The sequence below is a fragment of the Amblyomma maculatum genome, chromosome 2, assembly GCF_055883805.1.
Source record: "Amblyomma maculatum isolate TAMU_Amacu chromosome 2, ASM5588380v1, whole genome shotgun sequence".
NCBI classification, from domain to species: Eukaryota; Metazoa; Arthropoda; class Arachnida; order Ixodida; family Ixodidae; genus Amblyomma; species Amblyomma maculatum.
Genome location: NC_139345.1, coordinates 18828895 through 18851785, shown reverse-complemented (window position 1 = coordinate 18851785; position 22891 = coordinate 18828895). Strand labels below are relative to the sequence as shown.

Sequence of the window (22891 nt, the reverse complement as noted above, 5' to 3'; positions counted from 1 at the left end):
CGCCTTCGCTGATCATTGCTGCAGGCGAAAAGCTCGCGTGGCAAATTGTTGTTTACCAAGTAGCACATGGCACATAAGAAGGTCGGCCAACTGATAGGCAACAGAAAAGGTTTAAGATGCATGTACTACATGTCTCAAAAGAAATAAGTGTTTAGAGGGTTAGAGGAAAAGAAACGAAAAGGTGAAGCCATCGCCTCCTTTGTGAAGTAGATGAAAAAAAAAAAAAAAAAGGAAAAGCCATAACGCACACAATGTTAAGGTGTCGTCTCTCCCTTTGTGTTTATGAGGTAGATCAGAGAGAACTCGGATATATAAGAAAAAAAAAAAATAACGAAAGTATATGGTGTTCTATAAAATGGTATTGATGCATTACATATAAAAATTGAGCCAGTGAACTATTCGGACTGGGATCAAACCCAATTAGGACATTTTCACATACATTTTGTATCTACCAAACGCTTCTATGATATTTAACTCACGATCTAGGCAATTTTAAACTGGCTAAACGCGGTTTGCGCGTGCCATAACGCTAATACCAACAGACAAGCGCATGCGAAGTTTTTTTTAAAGTTGTCTCTTCTCTTGTTGCTCTCGCGCGGTGTGAAGCAGGCGTTGAGACTTGCTCATGTTAGCAAGCACGGTGACAAGCCACCATACCTCTACCCTTCCCGCGCCCAATCGAATATATATTTAGTTTGACGGCGCTTTAACGGCGCGCCGTCAGGTAACCGTCCAGTCGCTTCTTTCGTCCTTTCGTCAAACGCCGTGAACGCGTGCGCTTCAACTAGCAACACTGGAAACCGCGAAAGGCTGCACGCACGCGGCACGATCGCACGATTCTGGACGTTTCAGAGAAGCGAGCGCTTTCTTCGTGCACCTGACTCCGCAGACGCGTTCGAGTTTCTGCTGCGGCGTGTACGTAACAGCCGTAGCGGTACTACGTGCGTGACAGCATTGTCTGTGTTTTGGTGGTGTGATGCTGCGTGACAGCTTAGTTGTCTAATACAACCGCGGAAGGCCTTGCTCGCTGTTTCGCGCAACTGCCTTGGAGTAGTGTGTTTTTGCGCGGTATAATCGGCGTAAGTATCAGCTACTAACCAACTTATTGACGTAAATAGTGAGGTGTCCTTTATTAGAAGGACGTGAAAATAGGCCCGGGCCGTCACTCATCGACTCGGGCGCGGTCGAGTGGTCTCTTCATGGAGAATTGTAGAGCGCGTGTTGTTTTGTTTTCGCAGCCCTGCGTGCTTCAACATGGTAATCTTGACCAGCTTCCCGCCACCAGACGAAGGCATTCGTCACCGTGAGGAGGCGACGGCCGCTTTCATCCAAAGCAGAGGCCTGGGAAAGGGAACCCTCTACATCGCCGAAAGGTGTGTGGCTCAACCCATAAGTGTGGACGCGGCCTTCCGCAGTTTTCTCATTAGGGCTATGCCAAGTGTTTTGACCATATTAGACGTGATATAGATATCCTCACAAAATTTTGAATCATGTATGTCGAATTTTTTCTACGATTTATTTCTCCCGTTTTGTGAAACGCCTGCAGAATTTACAAGATGTGTTAAAGGTCAAGGCATAATTTTCAGTTTTGAACTTTTGATATCAATAATTTGATAGATTGAATTTGTTGATCACCACCGTGTAAAATAATGTCTTCACTTGCGGTATGATTGTAGGAGTGCAATAAAGCAAAATGTATAAAAAAGAAACAAAACAATCCCACAAGATGAGCATGAAAACAGAAGACCAGAATGTAGAAATAAACTGATTGCTAAATCATTTCCTTCATATGCAGAGCCATTGCTACTCATCAGGCAATTTTTTTAGTGTTTTCCTGTGCATTTCAGCAGTCGAAACAGCATTGGAAACAAGGCATACAAGGGAATGCAATAAATTTAAGAAAAAAATATTTTCGGCCAATTTTTGTTATTTCAAAGTTGCATACTTTATTGAGTTTTGTCACACAATGTATGTAGAAAGCTAGTCTCTTAGAAGCTAAAAACTGCATGTGCAGTTTTAAAACAATAAATGATATCCTTTACCAGTTCAGCATGCAGCCTTGCCACCGCCATGGTTTTTCATGACATCATCCAGACACTCGCATGCTGAGTCACCATCATTCCTTAGGTACACATATTGTTGGAGAGCTTTTTCTTTCCCCTTCATCTCCTTAATTTTGTCTTCCTTTTTTTTTTATCATCATCATCATCAGCCTGATTATACCCACTGCAGGGCGAAGGCCTCTCCCATATATGGGTTATATGTTTTTTTTTATATGGGTTACAAATGAAACCAACAGGCATTGATTATTTGGGTTTGTTGAGTCTACATGAACAAAGTGGAAATGGGATGAATAACATTAATCACTAAGGCAGTAGCAGCCAATAACGTTTTCTGTCCCATACCTACTGCTGAGGATCACAACTGCATATTGACACCATTGGCCTCAAGTTAGTGCTGATAAGCAGCTGCAAGCATTAAATGTTGTGGTATCAGGATTATCATAGATTTAGAGGCTGTGGCTACAGACTGTGGATACCGTGGATACCTAAGGAGGCCTCATTATCACAAGCAGCATCTTTTCCCCACGCCAAACAGAACGAAATCCCCAGTGACCACATTTTACATTAAAGCGACGTGTTGGGCTGGCCTGGTTATTTGCCTTATTGTGAGCTAAAGAAAGCCTCATTCTCCATACGTTGGTTCATTCAGGTCAGCCTATTGTATATTTGTGGAATAAATGTTGTGTATCTATATTTTGTTGCACTAATTACGTGCGTGCAGCCGTGTCTCGTGGGTTGGCCAAGACAGTGCAGGGTTCTCTCTGGAGTACCCTTCAGTGGCACTGCATGCTCTTTCCCGGGACCTGCGTGCGTTTCCGGAGGAGTGCCTCTACCTGATGATCGATGGCGACCTCGGTGAAGAAGGTGAGCCTCACCCTCCTGTGCCTGGGGCTGCCGCTTACCCTTCCCACTGCTGTCCAGAGCCCAACGAAAATGGAGAGGACGATGAGCAGCCAGCCTCAGAGATACGCTTTGTGCCAGAGGACAAGTCACATTGTAAGTGGGCCTTGGTCGTGCAACCTAGTGCAAAGTGCGTGCATCTGAAGTGTGCAGAGACCAAAATAATTAAGCTGTAGGGGAAAGTTTCTCATTATTAAAAAAATGAAACACAAGTGGGTAACATGTTTTTCATGTTTTGTTGGGTTTTATGGCGCATAAGCAACTTAGTCAATCATGTGTCAAGCACAAGGTGTATTGTGTTTTCTTGCTGGAGGATTAAAACATTAGGATATCCTAGCTTGCTTAGGAGTATTGTCCTTTTTTTAATGATGTTGTTGGGAAAATTGAGTTAAGAAAGAAAAAAAAAAGGGAGGATTTGTTAGATGTGTGTGTCCGATGCTAGTGCAACATAGCACTACTTTGATGAAGCGTTCTTAGTCAACTGATTCTTTGATGATTGGTTTCACAAGGTTTAGTTTGTTGTTTATTTCGTTTGTTCCAAAAAGTTTGTCATTTTGCTCTCAGTTTTTCTTTGTAAAAGCTTTATGACGCCTTTGACAACACAAAACACAACACATGAAGAAAGAGGTGGCACCTGGTTGGTAGCATGGAACACTCTACTCATGCTGGCACTTCAGGGGCTGGCCATGCTGAATATACTAACCATCCTGGGCTAATATGGACCCTAAAACACGCTGAGAGGCTGATGGAGGGAGCTCTCTTGTGAGCGCCATGTGCTGTCAGTGGATGACAGGTTCTAAGCTACACAATGCATTTCTGACGATTTAATATTCTCAAAAGAGGAGCATTCTGTTCGAAATATTCTTGCTGCCCTAACTGTATATCTGAGGCCCCATATACCCATAAGTAGTAGTCTGCCTTGTGAGTGAGGTCATTGTAGCAATCTTGTAAGCAGATGCATACACATGCACGTAAGGAAATCAAGTGTTGGTACTATTTTTAAACTGGAGGGATATTTATTAACTCGGTGTTTTAATACAGGTCGAGCCTGAACTCAGGACTGTGGCTGGCAATGGAATTAGGGGCTATTCTATAGTTTTGAGATATGTGACAGCCTATAGAGAGATTTAACAGAACAGAGTTGTGCTAGCATAGACGTATACCTGTTTCCTGGACCCCTGCTGCGCATGTGCATTGACGGTGGGTTCTTCATAGCCACTGTGCCTGTGTAGGAGAGGTCGGGTAAATTAGTATCTGGCTACGTTTGTACGTCTCCGACAAGGCGAATCTCTCTATTATTTTACCAGTGCAGCTGGAGGGAGTTCCTGTTTTTTGTTACAGATGATGAAAGCACCTTTTCTGTTTTATTTTATTTTAGCCATGAGCTTTGTAGTGTTATCTTAGCACCACATGCATGGCATTCTTTGGGGTGGAAATACCTAGTATTGAACATATTTTATTTAATTTGGTGTCAGGTATTCGTCATATTTAAACCACTCACATACGTTGAAATATGGTGAGTTGGGGCCAGTAATGGAGCATTTGTTGATGAGTCTTTTTGAAACTTGGAGAATGGTGTAGTTAGCTGCAGCATCATTGTGGGGGTTAATTCGATCTGCCAATTTATAACCAGTGTCGTGTATGTCCAGAATAAACTGTTCAGTTGCATTGCCCTTACACACGCTATTTTTGTATTCCCTTCACAGCATCCATGCATATTTTTATTGTTATCTGCATCAAGGAGAAAGTATCATTTTGAAATAATTCTTTAAGAGGAGATTGTTCTGAAAGCATATGTTGCTAATCCTTTAAGCCCCTCCAAAAGGCAGTGTAGTTCAACAGAGGCTTGTGGCATTTTGTATATTTGTTTCTATGTTCACACTGTTCCTCATGAGATCCTAACTGGAGGTTTGACGTGCTTTCAATTAATTGTAGTACATTCTGACTTATAATAACAAGGGCTGTGTTTTCTTAAGTATAAATAGCTGATGGCATTTAAATAATGTGTCATAGTTTGCTTGCTAATAGCAAAGATGCTCATCCAGGCATGACTGTGTTGTTATATGGAATTGGTCATTGTCATATTCCTGCTGCCACAGTGCTTTTTATTCGATAGTGTTAAAGGCCCTGTTGACCAAAAATCCAGCATTAGCTGTTGTCCGTCGGCATTGGCATTGTGAGGGAAAAAATCAAGAGCATGGGGCTGGCAGTGGCAGGCAGTAGCTGACAGCTGACATGGCTGAGCACTACCTGGACTGAATGTAGGATTGCCTGACATTACATCTGGCAGGAGCAGCCAACTCTGGCCTCTCCTTTCACAAGGGAGGGTGACATGAGAATCAGCGTGCTAGGACCTTGGCAATCACATTACGTCTTGGCCACACAGGCACATTCATGCGGCTTGGTTAAAGCGGGGCTTTATATCAGAATCAGGTTTTATTTTCTAGTAGTCACACACTGGATGGATTCCTGGGCTACAAGCCAGAGATATGGCTTGACAAAGGCCCAGGAGCCACATGGCACCATTTACATGGCAGCAGGCAGAAACTGGCAAAGCATGTGGCAAAAACAATAGAACAGAGTAGACATGACGTGATAAAAAGAATGTACAGAACATATATCTATGAGCATACAAGCATGTAATGAAATCACGCATTAAAATACAAGACGTACATATTAAAGATACGAAGAAAACATTGTTAAAGCAGCAGGTTGAAATGCAGGCCATAGGAAGGTCGTAACTTCACAAAATGATTGCACATTCTTTTGAATTATAACCGACAGTGCTTTTATATTTATTCAAAGTGGCGGGGACATTATGGGTTAAAGACTGTAGCTTGTAGTTTGTGCAAAAGCGTATTATTGGCCAAATATTGGTGTTTTGTGTCTGCACATTGCTACTGGGCTGTTCCATTGGCGCAAGAGATTTTAAAAATCTACGTATTTCAGGGCATGGAAAATATAATGTATGCTATAGACGAAACTCGTAAAGACGCTCAGCTCGAATGATACCATAAGACACAAACACTTCCTTGTTGTTGACATGTGTTCAAGATTAGCAATATATCGTACAATTATCTTCTGCAAGTCAAGAATGCTGTGTATGTTGTGCTTTGTGGTAGTTGCCCAGACTAGGTTGCAATGTGTTAATTGAGAAATCTACAATGCAACATAAATTTACTATTTCGCTTTCTTGGGTAAAAAACACCTGCACCAGGAGAAAGTGCCAATTACTGATGAAAGCTTTTTACACAGGTAATGAACGGGAGTGTCCCAATTTGAGTGAGAAGAAAAGTACACCCCAAGTATCTTATCTTTAATAACGATTTGTATCTGGTCGCATCCCAAGCTCAGAGTACCAGTCATTTGCATTTCTTTATTTCCAGCTCTGAATAGCATTGCTTTTGTCTTCGCAGAATTTATTTTTATGCGGTTTATTTTTGACCGAGATGACAGCGTCTGCAGTACTTCATTACATTTCACCAATAGCTGATCTATATTTGAACCAGACATGAGCAGTGTACTATCGTCTGCATATTATAACCAAAACGAACAGAAGAATCTATTTTTACAATATTGTTTTTATATGTATTCAACAACGAGGGGACCTGATACGCTTCCTTGGTGAGCTCGTAACCTATGCTATTGCATTGTACCCTCAAAAGCAGAGCTCAAGTATCCCCCATAAATTTAATTTAAGTGTCACTATTGCGGCCGTGACAAGTCCTTTTCACTATGCCATAGTATTCCATCTACGATTGTTGTCTTTGTCTGTTGTCCTTTGATTGCTTAGCTGTGACATTTTGTGTTAAACCTGCGTTTGCTAAAAACAAGCTCTGTTCACTGAACACACTCCGCTGTTGGCATGTTTATTGCAGGGGGGGGGGGGGGGGGGGGCATCACAAAACTTGTGTAAATAAACAGGGCAGCCATTCTGTAGGTGATGAAGCAGCACTAAGGTTCTTCTTTGTTGTTCACTGCAGTAGAGGCCATGTACCAGGCAATGACTGAGTGCCAAGCCCTGCACCCTGACCCTGCACAAGCAGGCGACTCTGACGGTGAGTCCTCATTTTCAGCTGCCAGTTCACTATGCTGAGCTGCCATTTTTTCCACAGATGACGGCTGCTATGATGATGCCGATGAGGAAGATGAAGGTGCTGAATATGATGTTCGAGCAGCTGAGCAGCAGCGTGGCTGCCACAGGCTTGAAGCTAATGAAGGTACCTTTTTTAGTTTATTAACGTAATTCTGCTTTGAGTTGTAAGTCTACTTCAATTATAAGTTGCCCCTCCCTACCTGTTGAAACTGCTTTTGCAAAAAGAAAAAGGAGAAGTTTGACCCCAAAAGTAGGTCGACAGACTTGCACTGTGGCTAAGCTCACCATCAAGTTTTTCTATGTCAGAGTCATCCAGGAAGACATTTGTTCGTATACAACACACTTGTGATTTGTTGTCACTCGTGAGAAGGACGCTGTCTCGGTCATCAACTTCTTGTGAGTCACTGCTGCTGCTAGCCATTGGAAGCGGTGCCAGGATGCCACACATGGAAGCTGCCCTAAATACCGTGTCGATTGGCAGTCTGTGCCAGGCAGTGCTGACCCATTGTGCCATTTCATCTAAAGAAGCACGCTTCCGCCAGGTTTTCCTCCTGGAGCCATTCATTGTAGAGCACGCCGATGCGTTCTTTGAATAGCTTGTTCAGTGCTACACCTCGTGGTTGAAGGATAAGTGTCAGTCTGCCTAAAATTATGACCAAGTCGCATGTAACACCCACTACCGCTTTCTTTACTCGGTTGTGATGTGGCCACGGCAACAACGAGCCACGCTGTACTGGTGCTGGGGTTGCGGTGTCATGTTAGTGTTCGTCAGGCAAACAAAAAACTTGCACCAATCCGATGCCAACGAAGCAAAATGCTAAAATGGCAAGTAGGAATGAAAAGAATGTGCGAGAGCGTGTGACTGTTCACATAGTTCGGGATTGAATTTGATTGAATCTGAGGTGCCACATTGCCAGTTTTTACATAAAATGCCCTTGGCTAGTCAGTAAAAGCTTTCTGTCATACAAAAACAAAAATTTTGTGCGTATATTTAGAGCAATTCCAGATTTTTTAAGCAGCCTGCTTTCATGCCACATCTGACTATTGTGAAATTATGCAAGAGCATGCTTGATATTACCTACATTCGGCTGAAGCTACTTTTGACCTTGCATATAGATTGACTTTATGGCTTTGCACATAGGTTGCCTGTGATTACGTTAACCCCTAGTTTCGGAAAGTGATTTCTCAGGGAAAAAAAGAAGCCGCATTATTATCAACACTATACAGCAGTTTTTTTTTCACTGTGTTTGAATGCTACGTCTATTTTAATCCATTGTGCTTGTGTGGGCAGACACCAGGCCGCCTCTAACTGCGTTTAATGCCCAATCCCCGGTTGTCAATATGATACTCAGTTTCTTTCATGCCCCAGTCCCAAATCTTCGTCTTCCTCTACCTTGTTCTGCTTGCAAACACGTGCAAATCCTCAGCACATGGCACATAGCCAGCAGCATTAACCTTTAGCAAAAAAGCGATCACCCATGATGAGGTGAGCCTGTCAAAGCTCTGCAAAGTTACAGGCAACTTTTGACGAGTCCAACTGGTAAAATAAGGCTTTCTTATCTAAAACGTAGATTTTAGCTCATGCTTCACAAATTATGCTTTTATTAAAGTTTGTGCACCAAGATGGCAGGAGGCATAGTTTGTGTTTCCTACATTTTCCTGCACTTTCAAACAAACTTGGCATCATCTGTGCAGCATTCCGGAGCGAGAGAACATTATCTGCCAGATGATGACAGCGTAGGCTACAACGTATACCATTGTTCTATTCTTCAAGTGAAGAACATAGTGATGTTTTTACTGTCTGAAGTGGAAGGGAGCAAAGAGGAGACAAGGGCCAGTTCCCACGAAGGGTGTCAGATAGACATTTTTACTACTACTCTGAGTTCAAGGCTGCTCCAGGACTGACACACACACCAAGCTACCACCCCATCCCCCACACCCTCCCCACAAATGATACAGCCCTTTGAGGCTTACTTCCATGATGAACTACTGGAAGATATCGAGTAGAGAGCAACTGGTACACCTCTCAGTTGTTGAATTCGATTCAGTTGGACAAGCATTCTCAGTTTCCAAAAATTGTTTCTATACTCCGCTGCGTGGTCTGTTACGTGGAGCAAGAGACAAATGGCAGAAATGTCTGGAAGGAAACCAGCATCCATGTAGAGGGTGTGGCAACACCTTCAGTGCAGTGCCATGCTTTGAGCACTGTCACCCAGATGGCATTTCCAGCTAAGAACTCAACTATCTCAACTAGCTTTTCAAAGAATACATTGTTCTTTTTTACTGCAGTGTGGGTGTTTATTATTATTTTTTTTATACTGCAGTTAACAGGAGCCATGTATGGGGTTTTACACAAGGTAGTAAGGAATGACCAATTATATATTATTATTCAACATGAAACTTTTTGTAATTATTTTTTTATTTTAAACATGTTAGCAAAGCATCATGCACCATAAAAAAAATGGCAATTTTAGAAAATATGTTTATTAATAGGGGCCTTAAGCGGTTAATAATAAGGACTGGAACCTGTGGCTGAAGTGCAGCGGCAATAACTAATCATCTTCAGTCTTCCTGAAAGTGCTTCTTTTGAAACAAGCATTCTATAAATACTAACTCGTGCTGATCTCTGACAGGTTGCATTTTCATTTTCACAAGCAGCATAGTGGAACATTATGTGTTTATTCAAGCCATTCTTCTTTGACTAAGCCTATAAAAACCACACTTGCAGTGGCTTTAAATTGGATGAGATTTTTACTCAACTTATATCAAACTTGTGTGAGAAAATATGCAGTCTTACTAGCTGGTAAACTTGCAATCTGGCGAGCAGAAAAAACAACAAAAACAAATAAGGCAAAGAAATAGCATTAAATATTTTTGTATCCTCTAGCCCTCTACTATATCAAAAAACACAATCGAAGCCACCTATTCTGTGTACTGTAGTTATTTTCAGTGACCTGTGTTGGTGCTGTTGTTTAAATTTATTTGCCAAAGCAGCGTAGTCTTACAGCAGTGGATTAGAAACCAGCACAGGGTTCATATGCATGTTTGTCGTGCAGGGGCTCAAGAACATTTAATCTCTGTTGTTGTGCAGTTCCCCTTCATGGATCATTGCCTTGTCGTGGCGGAGGGGAACTACCACACGATCGCGCTTATTTCGCATGCTAGCAAGGTGATGTTGAAAATCCTCCAAGGTAGGCTGCAGCAGTAAGTGGATCGGGAGCTTCCGGACGTGCAAGCTGGGTTTTGCAAGGGCAGAGGAACTAGAGACCAAATTGCCAACCTTCGCTAGATCATGGAAAAAGCAAGGGAGTTCCAGAAACCCATCTACTTCTGCTTTATTGATTATGCGAAAGCGTTTGACTGCGTAGATCACAGCAGATTGTGGCAAGCTCTCCAAGAGATGGGAGTTCCAATTCATCTCATCTGTCTCCTCAGGAACCTGTATGAAGGGCAAGAGGCCACAGTCATAACTGGGCATAGTCTTACTGATTGGTTTCCAAATGAGAAAGTAGTGAGACAAGGCTGCATACTGTCGCCCTGCCTATTTAACTTATATGCAGAGTGCATCGTGAGGAAGGCCGGTCTGGACAAGTCTTAAGCTGGAGGGAAGATTGCTGGAAAACGTATCAACAACCTTAGATATGCGGATGATATCACTTTAATGGCAGAAAGTGAAGTGGAACTCGAGAGACTTCTGATGCGCGTACGAGAAGAGAGTGAGAAGTTTGGGCTTAAACTGAATTAAAAAGACAAAGATCATGGCATTTTGCCCTATCAAGTCCTGGAGCATCAAGGGACAAGAAGTGGAAGCTGTGACAGGTTTTCTCTTCTTGGGCTCCAAGATTACCCCGGAAGGAGACTGCAGCCATAAAATTAGGAGACGCCTGCTTCTGGGAAAGAGAGCCATGGTTAGCCTTGACCGCCTAGTAAAGAGCAGAGACATTAGTCTGCCAACCAAGATCCGTATAACTCGTGTTATGGTCTTTCCAGTTGTGATGTATGGATGCGAGAGTTGGACTGTGAAGAAGGCTGACCGCCACGTGTTCGAATTGTGGTGCTGGCGGAGACTCTTGAGAGTTCTTGGACTGCCAGATGATCAGATCAGTCGATATTGTCGACCGTAAGCCCTGACTGCTCATTGGAAGGTCAAATTCTAAAGTTAAAGCTCAGCTACGTTGGTCATCTGATGAGAAGAGAGGAGTCGCTGGAGAAAGATTTGATGTTGGAAAAGGTTGAGGGTCGCCGGAGAAGGGGTAGGCAGCGAACGCGATGGTTAGATGGCATCCTCGAGGCACTGCAGATGAAGTTATGTGATGTTAGGAAGATAGTGAGAGACCGGAAAGCGTGGCTTGACATGGTCCATAGGGTCACGAATAGTCGGACACGACTGAACGACTGAATTGAACTGTTGTGCAGTTGATCACAGATATATCAAATTACTAGTTATATCAAACAAAAAATCCCCTTGTAACTCCAGTGCAAATGTGTAGCACTACTTAACAGGTTTATCGAACTCCCATTAATGAAACTAGTGCAGTGGAGGCACTTCTAGTACATGATCACTGTTTGCACTTAAGCAGTGTTGGCTGTAGTATTTGGGCACCTACTGGCTGTGCTAGCCCTCGTGAAAATACCATGAAGCTGCGGGTTGTGAGGAATGTGAGACAGGATTGGTAGCAGCCTTCATTCTGCTTTCTTGTGGGGAGTCCAGCATTCAGTGCAATTTTGACCATGCTATGAAGCTAATCTAAATGATCAAAGGCTACTGGTGGCTCTCACTAGGCTTGCTTTGCTCACCTTATTGCTGTGAGCATTGCAAAAACCAACTGTACCGTAATGCTTATGAAAGATTGTTGTGCTCACAATGAGACGAAAATGTGTTTAGACCTTTTATGCTAGGTGGTGGCTGGTTGCAAAGCACACAGTCTGCGGTGGCTTTGATCCGAGGCAGACTAGACGTAGCAGTAGCCATGCTAGTGGCGCGCTGCCATTGAGGCCAACAGGTGGCATATCACTGCAGACGACGTGTCCCTAGCGTTGGTGCACCATACTTTTACTTGTGGATTACAGGTTATCTTATTCATTGCCATGGTTTATGTGTCAGATTTCCAACATGTTGTAATTTGCGATCCCCTTAGAGTTCGATATACCTAGGAATTGACTGTGTTGTGGTACGGTATATACTGGGCGATATTTAATTATTATAATTTTTTTTTTAATTTACTGATTTCATTTTAAAAGTTATGAGATGTACATCTGTCTGGTCAGTTCAGTGGATTTGATCCCAGGGTAGAAATTGTGTACATACTGGTTACAACACATATTTGAGAACACAGAATAACAGAGTTGGGGGCTAGATTGTGCATGATACCCAAGAACAGCATGTCAACAAAGGCAGCACAAAGAGAGAACACTATAAAGAGAGAACACACATTGTAGGTGACACACTTTCTGTGCACCATAGTGATGAAATCCTTTTTTGTGGCCTCCAAACATGGCTCACCCCAGAGCCTAGACGAAGACAAGTCCACTTGTCGAAACGTTGGCTCAACTGCGAACTGAGGCGCACCCCATTTACCCTTGTTCATTTCTTTTTCATACCGTGCAAACCATCTTCCTTTCGTTCTACCTGGATCTTTAGGGTGTTGAAATATCATGGATCATAGAAATATCATGAAGTACATGGCTTTTGGGCACAAATCCCTGTATCAGAATTTTTCTAAGTGTTCCTCATTGTATTTAAGCATTTTGTAAAATGGTATTATCTGTGACATTCTTGTTAGAGGCAGCTTTACCAGTGCATGCAGTATCCAGGCTACAAAAGCATCTGTTGCACCTTGCTAGGTAATGGTGACAACGAATGGGAGGCTGGAGATGCTGATGAGCCAATGGACATGGGACAGTTCGAAGATGCAGAACCAGACCATTGAAGCAAGCTTCATTTTGTAAGCTGTGGAATGGTACATTTTTTGCACAGCGATGTTTTATTGAGCTGACCAGGTTAGAAAATGAGGAGCTCATTATGACATGCAGATTAAGGAAGCCAACAGTCGATAAAACTAAGGAAACCAGAGGTGAATGTTTTTTCTTTTGTATGGTGTTGAATGGGAAATTAATTGTGCAATCATTTTGTGTCCAAAAGATAATTGATCAGAAAGTATAAGAAAGAAAAATATTACACTGCAAATTTACCACTCAGCAACACCACAAATAAAAAAATGGAGAAAATTCCATATGCTTTCCTTAGTTCGACTTACTGTAGGCTTCCTGGTGCTAAGATTGTCTCTTGTGCATAACTTAGTAACCGATTAGCCTTGCTATCGTTATCATTGCAGTACAAAAATTACAGCAGTTTTACTTTTGAGCATGAGGTAAGGGTGAGGATCTGAGAACTATGAACCACTCAAAAACTTTATATTGTTTCGAATTGCTGTTTGACAACTTTAGGTAAGATTTAGCTTGGTGTTGCAGTTACAGACAATTCAAAGCCTTTACTTAGTGCTGTATTAATGCTGAAATTTCCTTATGGTAATCATGTGCAAATGAATATGAATATATATATATAAAGGGAAAATGCCCTTGAATATGAACACCTGTTCTGTGACAAAAAATAGATGTGGAAATGTTGTCCCCTCTTTTTTAAAGTACTATAGGGTCCTTGCAACTGAAATAAAGTTGTACTGAATTAGTATGATAGGAAAAATGAAGTTATGATGGGTACAGAAATGTATGCTTCTCAGTTAGACATCATATTATCATAACAGTATGTAGCCTTTAATGTGGTCATGCAAGATGAGTGACAAAGTGAAATTTACCTGGCACATGACTGGTAGCTTGAAATAACATGATGGGTAATAAAACCTTGTCTATTCTTTCTTAAGGGGGGACACTGGTCTTTGAGTTATTTTCATTATTTTAAAGCCAATCCTGATAAAATTATACCCTCTTGTTCAGATTTTTATGCTGATTTCAAAAATGTAACTTGTTTTTCTCTATGTCAGTTAATTCCCGAGATAATAGTATTAATTATTCATTTAATTAGTACTTCCGCGCAAAAAAAACGCCTCTATAAAACATCATTTTTAATGCATGGCAGTACAGTACAATGACCAAAGAGTGCAATGATCAAAGCAGTTTTTCCATTTTACCCTTATTAGCAATTTTGCTGCACTTTGAAAGTTGTCCTTCAAGACGTGCCTATCATGCTTCAATTAACTTGGCAAAATAAAAAATTTTTGAAGCTTGAATAAAGAATTCTGCTTCGATCATTGCATTCACTGCACCTTCAGCTTTATTTAGAAAAAGGAATTACATCTCTATCTGTCCTAGATGCAGAGATATCGACGAACTAAACCAGCCAAGTGTCCAAAATTTGAGTTTTGAGAAAATGAGAAAAAACAAACTAGGCACAATTTATTCAAAATTTCAAAAAGATATATACATATTTACACTTGCAGACAGCTAATATGCACCAGGCATGTAATCTGACTGCTTGGGCTGACTAGAATGCCGCTTTTTCAGTGCCCGATGCATGTTTTCCGCAGAGGCACGCTTGCATACTGATTCGGCTGTTCGGCGCCTGTCCTTCTCAGCCATCCTCCTGATATTCTGGACGCCAGGGTTCATATTTAGCTCACTCAGTATTTTTGAGCATGCTTGTAGGTTTCCTGCATTGAAGCGGACAACAGCCTCCGCAACAGCTGCTTGAACGGAGAACAGTGACGCATGGCGCTCCTTTGGTGCGAGTAACCATATTAGGGAGTGCAAGCTTTCATTACTGTTCTGGGTTTTTCCCTGCTGGCACCGCTCCAGCAGCTTTGGGTCTGCCAAACGCTCATAAATAGGCAAAAGTGCTTTGCACACATGTGGTGGCAAACTGTATCTGTGCTTGGGAGCAGGCTCTCCCTTGGCTGCAGCAGCATTCTGGCGGCACCACGAGTTTGCGCCTGTCGGGCAGAGGGTGTGATTTGACACGGTATCATTGGAGGTTACGTGATGATAGGTAGCCATCACTGCCTTATGCATTGCCCCAACATCTCCAGCATGGGACTTCAGGGCCCAGCTGTAATACGATGTCAACTTGGTGACAAGGTCGCCTGTCAGCTTTCCTTTGCCACTCAAGCTCTCTTTTGCATCACCTTTATGCTTGGCAATTGCATTGCGTAGGGCCGTTCCCATCCGCTTCTGCACATGGTTTGTGCAATCTTCTTTGCTGATTTCGATGTAGCCGTACACAGCTGATTCTTGCAATGCAAGAAATGTGCGGCTGTCGCCGTCTGAGAGCATGGTCGTGTACCTAAGGCCATGTTTCTCCAGTGACCTTTCAAACAAAACAAGTCCGGCCTGAACTTCCATTTCACCGGACTTTTTGTCCGTGTTCTTTTGGCACAAGTGGCTTTCTTTCCACGCCTCATAGGACGGGTTACCTTCTTTGGGCCCACGCTCACACCCAGCACAAAAGTTACTGAAAACTACATAGTCAAGTACCAGTCCAGTAAAAAGTTCTACTACGGCGCCGACACCAATGTGGGATGAATGACCCCGGGTCATCCATGAACCATTGAAAGAGACAGAAATGTTCCCGGGGTTGTCAAGGTTCAACTCGTTATAGAGTTGCCGAACAGAACGGGCGCTGTCTTTCAACACTCCTTCGGCTGCGCGTGTTGCTGCGGGCGTCAGCTTACTCTTTACTTAGTCCTGCCACGTTTTCGTGTGCAGGCCACGATGAGATATGTTCATCGCCGCAAACACATCATTCAGCGCCGTTTGCCTATGTCCGGTACTTTGCATCGCGCGTGCAGCAAGGATATTCACGGCAAACGGATTTATCTTCTGGCTGCCTTGCACGCACGGCGAACTCCATGCCAATGAAATGTCCCCGCAAATCACGCACGCGAGAGAGAGTTTAACGGCTAGACCATATTCACGATTTCCTTTTGAAATATGGACATCCCCGCCACACACTTTGCATTTCACAGCAGACAACAGTTCGTTCAGCGACTCCAAACTCACAACAGTGAACGTCGTATCGTCCGCACGGCAACCGCCGGTCGCGTCAAGAAGACTGGCGTCAGAAGTGGCGATGAAATCCGCTTTCCTCTTCGTCGCTGCGGTTGAACCCAGCTCCTGCAGCATTCCTTCGGCTTTTCTTTTCTTTTCAATCAAGTCCGAAGGCTGCAGCATCGTCGTGTCGTGGCGGACGTGTCCGCTGGGCGTAGGCGCCGCCGAGCTCGCTAGGCCTATTTCGTCCGCGGGGACTTCTTGACTTGCCGCTGGCTCCTGCACATCCTCGGAGCTTTCGGGTGCCGCAAGACGGTTCCGAAAGTTGTCGCCGCGCGCACTCTTCTTCTTTTTGCCGAATTTGTGGCGCGAGCGGAATTTACTGAGGGGCATCGTCTCGCCTCGGTCTCGACTCAGAACAAAATGGCGTCTCGGACGCTTTCAACGGCTGCTGGCCCGCCGCATGCAGACGACGTGCGATAGAATCAGCCAATCGGATGGCTCAGTTGCAGTCACGTGCGCTCAGCAGCGAATCAGACGCCGCGTTTTCGTTTTTCTTTGTGGTTATTTTTCTCAGTGGCCATTGAGGGCAGACAAGCGCTAGCGGCGGGAAATTGAAACCCAGAAAGCGCTCTTTCAAACGAGCCTAACATGGCCGAGATCGGTCCGGCGGAACGGCAGTTGCGCGCAACGAAAAATGTGCCGTTTTATCGTCTGCTGCTGCGCAAATTCAGCCCGTGCGATGATTTCAATTCGTTATTATGCTGAAAATACCGACTTCTGGAAGAAGAAAATTGGTGAACTTGTAGATTAATAGCCACAGATTCCAAAAATGCCATTTTCAGAAAATCGTTTTTTTGGTCATTTTTTGGTCCCAAAGACCCGTGTCCCCCCTTAAGGGAGCAGAAGAAATCCTCAGATTGTATCAAATGGTCAAGGCATATAATGCCCATAACACAGCGGTGGATTATTAGTTCGAGCATCTGCCCTGTACGGGGAAGCTGCAAAGTTCGATTCCTTATGCAGCCGTTTACTCACACCTGACAAAATGGGCGCAAGCTTTTCCTTTGCCTGGTGGTCAGCATCATTGGAATGGGAAGCTTGGGAAATGGGTCTTTGGTCTTATGTGGAGAGGAAAAATACCATGCATCGTGCTCTTTGGCTTAGCTGCCTTTGCGCTACTGAAATCTGTGATTGTTCATAAAATTACTGCCGCCCCAGTTCAGGAGCTTCAGATAGCAGATACTGGGGCTGGCAAACATCTTTTCCTTCCTTTTTTATATATATAATAAAATAGCCACTACAACAGCAACATAAAACAACTCATCCCCCCCTTCTCTACCTCCTGGAAGAAAGAAAAAAAGCTAATAATGCGGTTAAGCCTTGTGAGGAGGCTTCATGGCATAAACAGCAAAAGCCTGTGACCAGCACACAGTTCAGGCATGCTGGAAGACCAAAGCAGACGTGAATGAACGTCACATTGCTGTCAGAGCGATGGCACTACTTCTAAAAAGCTAAGATAATGACTGACACCGTTCCAATTGGTGACGAAAGCTGTGCCATTGATAGCTGCCATCTCCATGGGCTGGCGATGAAGAACAGAAACCGAAACTATGCGGCCTTGGTATGTGGGGCCTAGTTATATATGGGCCCTCTTAGCATAGTCATGCAGCAGTCACAGGTGCATGGATTGCAGTGCACTTTGCAGTAAGTGGCATTTTTACGTGAGGTTGCTCACATGTGTACCACCCTTGAGTTGTGCATTCCTCTGCCCGTGTCAGAACCTCCTCCATCTGTGGTAGTCACCCTCTGAATTCTTCCTGTGGCGGCCACAACCCAAGCCTCTCCCTCTGCGTCTCTACTTTTCCGCCTGCCTATCATGGCAGGTAGTTCTTGAAGGCTTCTGAGAACACCGGTCATTGGATAGTTTTTTCTGACTCAGGGATTCTAATTTTCAACTATTAATACAGTTTGATCAAACTGCTTCCACTTAGTGCTTCTTCAAAGTTGGTGATTGGCCAGCTTGTTCTTATGTGCGATATGTGGGAAAGCCTGCGCGTAAAATTTTGCATATGGTCAAACATAGTAGCTACAAATGTGTGTACTATTTTCCTTACACTTTAAACTTCATCTCTGGATAATGTGCCTATACATCGTGGTTTTGCCTTGGTTATATTTATGAATTGGGAATGGTATTCTGAAGCTATCAAATATTCAGGAGCTCTCAATTCTAATATAAGGGTCATCCCAGGCAAAATGTCCCATGTCCCAAAAGCGACCTGTGCCAATTCTGAAAAAAATTGTGCTTGTTGACAGTTGTGCGAAAGGGCTTTTATTAAAGTATTTTTCTTAAATTTTTTGGTGATGTAAGCACAATTTCAATTTTTTGCGAGGAAGCAAAAGCTGGTCTAAGTCAGAAATGTTGTAACCATTTGGCGAACAAGGTACAACAGATGTACTTTATATTTCACTTGCATTGTTCTTTCAAGTTCATGAATGGAGCAATATAAGAATTTTTCATATTTTCTTGGGTCATTAAAGATGTAAAAGAATATTGCGTATTAGCAAATTTTTTACATTAACCTTACATAGTATAAGCCGAAACAATTTTTTACAGGCTTTCCCTGGTTGCTGCAGTTAATGCTAGTGTTAATAATTGGAACATTTTGAATACAACAATTTTTTAAGTAGTTTGATGCAACATTGAAAAAAGTGATCTTTTTTTTTTTATTTATATAATTTGGGCCTGTATATTGATAATCAAGGCCATTGAGGTAAAAACACTCAATGACTCATTATACACATTCATATTTTGGGTTTTAATCTAAAAAATATTATGCAAATAAATTTTGTTTGAGGGGAGAAATTATTTTTGAAGTCTGTAATGAGCAATAGCGGCTGGCACTGCCAGACTGACATCAGAGCAGAACAGAGCAGAGTGTCACCGCCTAATAATATTAATAACATGGTTTGTGTATGCACTCGTGCTCCTTACGAAACAATCGTTTAATGTTGCTTCAAATCCATGTAAATAGTACATCGCGAATGACCACATCTTATTTTGAATGCTCGGTGCACTCACACTGAAGTCGGCTCAAACAGCATCAGGGGAAGCATTTTGCAGTGGCAGTCAGTGGCCACCTTTCTATAATTCTGTCTGATGTGGAGGCTGATCAGTTTACCTCCCTTTTCACAGCAGAAATAATATTGGTACTCCGAAGGCCTTAGTGAAAACCGAGATATCAGAGGCACCGTGTCAGCAGTCAGTCATCGCTGGCTCTGTGCGCGCGCATAACGCCTCATCGTCTTTGCAGCCGTTACATTTCCCGTGCGTAGCCACAGCCCGCAGGGTGAGTTACGTGGTCTCACGAGAGTGGCAGGGTTCAAGCACGCAACATGGGATAGTTCTGTCTTTGAGGTGTGCAATCTCATAGGTCACATCCCTTATGCGGTTAATAATAATGTAAGATTCATCATAGCGAGCCAACAGTTTCTGGTGAAAGCCATGTTATCGTAGCAATCATCAAAGCCCGACAACGTCACCCGCAGCTTATATAACATGCTAGACAGCGTTCGTAACGTTCATTGAAGCACTCTTGCGAAGCAGTGGTCCGCAGGTTTGTCATTCGCTGAGCTTCTGCAAGACACAGGGTCTTGGCGATGCAGGGATTATCACTTACTGAAAACGGCAGGATGTTGTCGAGGGTGTAGTGTGGTGGATGGGCGCACTGAAGGAAAAGCTATAGCCCGTCGTTTCATGACTAAAAGGGTGTAATAAAGGTTTTACGGTCCCTCACAACAGGCGGTAATCAATTTACTGCCTGCGAACTTAGATTTTTATTACACATATCTCTTTCGCTTTCCATTTTCCAGTTAACATACTATATTCAAATTTTCAATGCTTGAATTGTTAATGTCAGACAAAGTAACAGGTGCGGGCATAATATTATGGAGCATGCTTCTGATATTCGAAAAATTCTCACGCCTTCCGTAGGGAAGATACGATGGGTACTTAGATCTTTACGCGAGTGTACCAGTGGCATGTGCTTATGTATCTGTGAGGTACTTCTTTATATTTGCTAGGTTACGCGCGAGACAATATTTTATCGCCGAGGTGTGCTCTTTACACGTGGCAGTATTATTATGGCCGTGCCTGTAAGGTCACCTAAGTTATCATGTCCATTTCTGTACTTCAATTTCCTGAGTGTTTGAGTACTATAAGATTTCAGCATGAAGTGTTGAAATCGTAGCCTGTCCAAAATGAATGAACAGTGATGAACTATGACTGTAATTACCAAGCTGAATTTTGAAGGCAGTCTCTTTTGTACTTCTCCTTCTGAGCTTGACAGCAAGATGTCTTTATTTCTGTGTTATTCTGGCTTAGGAAACTACACCCTCTTATGATTTACTCCTGTCACGATAGTACCTTTACAAGCTTGCTCTGGTTGCCACAGACAGCTTATGGTTCTCATAATAGCAACGGTTCAAGGAGTTATTTTTTTGTCATTTAATTTTATGAAGCCCTATCACAAAAGTGAGTAAAAATTTTCTTGTAGCACTGCATTTCTTGTACCTTTAGTGACCCAAGAAAATGCGAAAAATCGTTATAATCCTTCATGAACTCACATGAAAGAATAATGCAAGCGAAATACTTTAAAATTATATGTCATCGTATTTTGATTTACCAGTGATTTAAAAATCGTTTCCTTAGACCAGCTTTTGCTTCTTCACGGAAAATTCAAATAGCGCTTACGTCAGCAAAACATTTTTCTCGACAAAACTACTTTGACCAAAGAACTTCTGCACATTTGCCAACATGCCCAATTATGTTTTCTTCATAACAATTGGCAGTGGTCGCTTTTGGGGCCTGGGACATTTCGCATGGAATGACCTATAAGCCTATAACCAACATATTCTATTTGTATTCAAATTTTCGAATATTCACACCTGTTTTTTTTTTATTGTTCCTCTTATAAGCGTACTAGTGAAATTTCATAATTGTCGTTGGTTTTCTTTGCACAGCTGTGATTTTATTTTACCTCAAAGGTCACTGGTAGGGCGCATTATTTGAGGGATGGGCACGGCAGTTAGAAAATGATGGTTTTGATCTTTTTCATGAATTGGATGAGGTTCATAAGATGCACAGCTTTTGGCGAAAGATCGTTTCAGTCCCTAGGTGATTCGACAAAAAATGATCAGAGATGGGCAGAGTTTCTAGCAAGGGTGGGCAGATGGTCTTCTGGTGATCAATCCTGCTAGAAAGACGATGGGCTGGTGACATGGTTGATGCTCTTAAAAACAAATTATAAAATTTTTAAGAGGTGTAGCACTTTCTGTCATGATTCAAGATAAGTTAAGGATGCTCATGATTTTAGGACAGTCACACTAGAATAAATAAAGCGTGCAGTGCAATTCTTAAATTTTTCTAAGATTAGAGAAAAGTTTGACAGATGAGGGCCCCACGCAGCTGAAGCGAATTCGAACTTAGGTTGGACAAAAGTGAAGTGTGCTAACAAATGAAAAGAAGGGGTAGCAAAATGAAGATTTTGGCGAAGAAGCCAAGGGTGCGATTAGCGTGATTAGCGATGTTCGTTATATGTGATGACCATGTTAGGGCATGAGTAAGGGTAACATCTAAATATACCTACAGATAGAGACTGAAGACTCAGTGCTATAAAAAATAACATATTGATGAGGGATGTGGAAATGTTTGTGATAAGAAGTCATCAAACATGTTTTAGTAATATTAAGCGATATTAACCAATTTTTATGACATCATTTTGTAGGATGAGGGTGCCAATTTTGTTAGAAATTGGGTGGTAAATTACACAATCATCAGCAATTTTCAACTCGGCATTGCCGAAAGTGAAAAGAAAAAAACACAGCCTATTGTGTTCATGGCTTTAAAATGCAATTTCTTGATTTTCAGTATTGCGGGATGCTTCTGCAACAAAAGCACCATGTGCAGAAGATCACTACCTGGCGCTTGCACGAAGAAATGGTGGAGCACTCATTTGCGGCATCAAACTAGCAAACAGACTGACAATGCAAAGTGTTCGTTAGCAATGAGTGGCTCGATGCATTTGCTTGCCTGCACTCTTTGCCCTTGTGCATGAAAGCAGCTCTGTAGAAGTCGTCAGCCTTGTTTAGCTCACAGATGGTGGCTGTTGCAGATGACGGGAAAAAAAATTTTTTTGATGCAATTTTTCATACATTATCTGGACATCTCATCATGTGTTGTATTTATCTTCTTTAGCACTGTGGCTGTTTTATGTGGCCAAAGAGGAAACTTGAGCGTAGAATGTAGACATATTTGCATCCAACATTTGCTATCATCTTCTTTGTTTTTCTTGCTCTCCCAGCTCATGGGGGAGATAAGAACTGATGGCGCCAAATAAACTTTGTTATTCATACTGCAACCTGTCCGATCTTTTTTTCTTCTAGTGCTGCAAAGTAGCGAATGTCTAAAGAGATACTTAGCTTTTTTGATGCATACCAAGCAGTCGTAGAAGTGTAACTTTTAATTCAACTGTAGTCGTTGTGACAAAGGAATTGAGCATGAGCTATGTGATGTGCCTTGAGTGAGGTGTGGCCAAACCATCAGTCGAACCTTCCTGCCTGTAGCGGGACATGCATGATGTTTCTTCGTAATTAGTTGGCTTCCATGCAACAAAGTTTTGATGTCAGCGCAAGCACCTTCAACAAAATATGCAGGTGGCCCACTGAACGGTGTCGTGCAGAGCTTTACACATGGCCTGCTGCACTATTAAGCACCTCGAGAGTTGCCAAGATCATAAAAGCCCATGTGTTCTAACCTCCTTGCTGCATACTG

General features: G+C 42.6%; 1 protein-coding gene across 2 annotated transcripts; it reads left to right on the top strand.

Annotated features, from left to right (window-relative positions):
* Window positions 1-722: 722 nt before the first annotated feature.
* icln (chloride nucleotide-sensitive channel icln) lies at window positions 723-22481 on the top strand. 2 transcript variants are annotated; one of them, XM_084593409.1, is made up of 8 exons: window positions 723-1079; window positions 1239-1373; window positions 2785-2927; window positions 2985-3059; window positions 6947-7021; window positions 7079-7183; window positions 12904-13004; window positions 21989-22481. In XM_084593409.1, exons 2-7 carry the CDS (start codon window positions 1255-1257, stop codon window positions 12987-12989), a joined length of 603 nt encoding a protein of 200 aa, XP_084449535.1. In that variant the 5' UTR covers window positions 723-1079; window positions 1239-1254; the 3' UTR covers window positions 12990-13004; window positions 21989-22481. The 2 variants fall into 2 exon arrangements, with proteins under 2 accessions (XP_084449535.1, XP_084449536.1); XM_084593410.1 differs by having other exon boundaries at window positions 773-915.
* The last annotated feature ends 410 nt before the right edge of the window (window positions 22482-22891 follow it).

Coding starts and splice junctions, on each gene's coding strand:
- icln (XM_084593409.1), top strand. CDS start 1,255: ATGGTAATCTTGACCAGCTTCCCGCCACCAGACGAAGGCATTCGTCAC. Junction 3,060..6,946: donor GCCAGAGGACAAGTCACATT/GTAAGTGGGCCT, acceptor TGTTCACTGCAG/TAGAGGCCATGTACCAGGCA. Junction 7,184..12,903: donor CAGGCTTGAAGCTAATGAAG/GTACCTTTTTTA, acceptor GCACCTTGCTAG/GTAATGGTGACAACGAATGG.